Source organism: Hippocampus comes, unplaced genomic scaffold, assembly GCF_001891065.2.
Source record: "Hippocampus comes isolate QL1 unplaced genomic scaffold, H_comes_QL1_v1.1 scaffold333, whole genome shotgun sequence".
Taxonomy (NCBI): Eukaryota; Metazoa; Chordata; class Actinopteri; order Syngnathiformes; family Syngnathidae; genus Hippocampus; species Hippocampus comes.
In genome coordinates, this window is record NW_017805386.1 from 108,331 (window position 1) to 112,050 (window position 3,720).

General features: G+C 50.5%; 1 protein-coding gene across 8 annotated transcripts in view; it reads right to left on the reverse strand.

Moving 5' to 3' along the window:
* LOC109517702 (disabled homolog 2-interacting protein-like) overlaps positions 1-3,720 on the reverse strand; it is an 89,758-nt gene that overhangs the window by 7,398 nt on the left and 78,640 nt on the right. For all 8 annotated transcript variants that reach the window (XM_019873021.1, XM_019873020.1, XM_019873023.1 and 5 more), the window contains one exon: positions 1,060-1,204. In XM_019873021.1, the coding sequence (XP_019728580.1) occupies positions 1,060-1,204 (145 nt within the window). The remainder of the gene's footprint in view (positions 1-1,059; positions 1,205-3,720) is intronic.

Below are 3,720 nucleotides of genomic sequence, written 5' to 3' on the forward strand. Positions count from 1 at the left end.
GTGTCTCGCCGTGCCAATGCGTCCCATCTTTCTGCCACACACGCTGGGAAAACACCAAGAGTGTTGGACCCCACTTCTGACACCAGTCCACGTGGCAACATTTTCTGTACGACTGTGAAAACTAAGACGGCTCCGAAATGGCAACATTTATCATTTCGTTGGTTCGGGCATTGGATCCCACTTCGGACACCAACATACTGCCTGCCTATCTGTGTTACCGTTAAAAACGCGAGGACACACAATACTTCATGTCTTCATGTCATTTTCTGGGGGGTGGGTCAATCCTTGGATCCCAATCGTGACATCCAGTGACGACAACTGGGAAACACCCACAATTGGGCTTTTGTCATTTTCTGGAGGTGGCCGATTCTCGGATCCCACTTCTGCCACTTCTTGGGGATTATTATTATTATTATTTTTGCCTTTTCTCAATAAACACTGTCAAAAGTGTCTTTGATGTTGTTTTTAGGGCTGGGCCAATCCCCGTTTCCCACTTCTGAAACCAATTGCTGTGGGAAGACTGTCGTTGTGCTCAATTTTCTGGGAGCGGTCAATTCTTGGATCCCGATCGTGACACAAGAGTTTATACGACAGTCATGAAACGTCGAGAGTTGTATTTTTGATGATTAGTCTTGAGATCCCACTTGTCACAAAAACTATTTTCTGTTGTAATCTCCTCGGTCATGAAAGTAATCAAAAAGTAGTTTGACATTCGACACCCCAAAACATCGAAAAAGATCGAGGAGGGCAAGACAAAGGTTGCTGAAACAAGGACAATGTTCTCACTTGGGAAATGGCAAGTCTCTTTTTGTTTTGAGTCAACCCGAATCTTGAGCGTCGCAAAGATTTCAGTCGTTTAGCTGACGTCAAACAAACCACGGAAACTTTGCCAGCGCACTGATGCATAATTGACAAGGCCGCTCCAAAATTCCCGGCCGATCGTCCCGTTGAGACGAGGCGCTTTTGAACCAACAAAACTGGGCTGAGTAGAAAATCCAATATTGAAGTAAACATGCCGCGACGATGAGCACAAGTGCCAGAAAAGTGCTGGCCACTCACCAAGAGCGTCCTGGAGGTACTTTTGCCCCACCAGTTTGAGGTACTCCTCGATGGCTTTGGTCGCCAACGTGTTCTCGCGGAAGATCAGGTGCTCGTTCTCCCCGCAGCGGTCCACTTCCGACATCATCAGGTCCGTCAGGAAGTCCTGAAGGGCAAACAGACGCTCCCGTCATCCTACCGCGCCGCCACTCTCACGTGGGTCTCCGACTCCGCCGCGCCACCGGGTCTCATGTCATTCGGCTCATTCCAGCCGGTCATCTGGAAGATTCTAGTTTGAATTCCTGTCATTTCCTTCTGCCCCTGCGCCCACATCTCTCCGAAACCCCGAGGGGGGCTTTCAATGATATTTCTGTGGACGCGCTGACTTTCTTCGTCGTTTCATGAAACGGAGACTGTCCTCCTCCACCGACATCAACCTGGACAAAAGCAGCAGGCGGCGTCAAGACGACGGCGGTAAAAGCGCCTCGCCGCTTCTCCCTACCTGCTGATGATGCCCTTCATCTGGAGGTCCTTGTCGTCCTGCTGCCGGCGCAGGCGCTCTTCCGACTCCTCCAGCCGGGCCTGGTACTCCATCAGGACCTTCTGGGCCTGCTCGTCCTGGCCCTTGAGGCGGGCCTCGTACTCCTCCAGCTTCTGCACCGAGGCCCGCAGCTTCTCCTGCAGCAGCGCGATCTCCTGCTGGTACTGCGCCAGTGGAAAGAGCGGCCGTGAAAAGCATGTCCAGAACCGCGGTCATCTTGCCCGGGTTTGCTCTTTTCTTTTTCAACGACTTCGAGCTTGCGTGGATTTACGTGACGACGTGTGACCGGCCCAAAGCTAAGGTCAAGAGAAGGAATTGTTTGTTTTTTTATTTAAATGTCCCGGCGCCCATATGAAGGCATGCATATTTTAAAAAATGTCCCTGTGCAATTTGTGACAAATGATTTTGTGGACCCCCAGGGAGACAACCGCTGTGTCACGGTCCTCCTCAGCACCGGCGCCACCCGCAGGTGCAGCTCACATCTTCCTTCCACAATGGAGACAATTTACGGCGCAAGGAAGGTGCCTTTTTCTTTTTCTTTGCTATTCCTGACAAACGGCAGTCGTACACTTAAGCTGCTCTGCAAACGTAGACAAAAACACACACGCACACACACACACGTCCACTCGTGCCCCTAAAATTGTTGGACTGCATTTCCTCTAATAGTGGCTGTTAGGGTGTGTGTGTTTGTGTGTGTATCTATCTATCTGGATAGATAGCTATATTTTTTTACTAAAAAAAAAAAAGGCTATTCCTGACAAACGGCAGTCGTACACTTAAGCTGCTCTGCAAACGTAGACAAAAACACACACGCACACACACACACGTCCACTCGTGCCCCTAAAATTGTTGGACTGCATTTCCTCTAATAGTGGCTGTTAGGGTGTGTGTGTTTGTGTGTGTATCTATCTATCTGGATAGATAGCTATATTTTTTTACTAAAAAAAAAAAAAAGGCGGGGGCATTGAGGGTGGAAGGAAGGTGAAAAGGAGGTCAGGCAGGTTACCTTCTGCACCTGCGTCAGATCCTCTCTGTGCCTCAGTGAGTCGTGCTCCATGGCCTCATGGTCTAAATACTGCACATTCATATTCAAAAGCCACGCTGCCGTGCGGTCCAGCGCGCTGGGGTTCACGGGGGAGGGGGCCTAGTGGGAACCAACACACACACACACACACACACACACACACGCACACACACGCGCAAATACAGACATGAGCGGAGTGCACATAGAGGGTGGGGGAGGTCACAAACAAAAGCACAGGTACAACATAAAGCAGCTCGTCATGCACATCTGGACCACAAAAAGTGGGTGGAATGGACGCACGTTGCTCAAGGGCGGCGGCCATTCCTGCGACCTGCACGTTGTGTCCATCAAGGAAGTGGGAAGACGGTGAGCGTTCAATCATACGTCAACTTCTTGAAAAAGCAGCCACGTATCCACAGTGAAGCTATTGCATATTCCTATTCGCAATCTGGGGGCGGCGGTTAGTTGCGGCGACGCATTTTTTCTTTCATTTCATTTGTGTTACTACGGGTTAAGGGAAAAACAAAAAGTGCTTTGCTGCCATTGTGCAGAATCTGGATGCCAAGGAACTGAGTCGAGGAATCTGCTATCCACCAAGTCATCCCCCCAACATTTTATGTTGTCTTGATCGCAAAGAATTATTTTGGAACGGGTCGCTTCAGTTGGACAAAAATAGAGTTTTGCCACCACCCACCAGTGGCATCTTGGTGTTGGGTAACTATGTTGAAGTGGGTTGAGGAGTCCGAATTTGAGAGAAGCAGCGCTTGGCTGACTTAAAATTTTTCAACTTCATTGAAGTGAGTTGAGGAAATTCGCCTTTCCGCCAGTTTGCATGGGCACGAATACGACTCGTTAATGAGAAGAGTCCCGAGCATGCAAATTAGATGAGAGGAGGGAGTGCGCCCGCGTTGTCTTCATTTCTGGCGTCCGCAGACGCGGCCAGCCAGCGACTCCATCGACCGTCTTTGTTGTGTCATCGCTAAGCGCTAACGTGGCGCTCACCTGCTTGTGCTGCGCTCTCTGCTTGGTTTCCGGACTGTCCCCCTTGGACGAGGACGACTGTTGGCGCAAGCGGGCGCCGCTCGCGGGCCAGTCGGGCGACGAGGTCATCATGCCG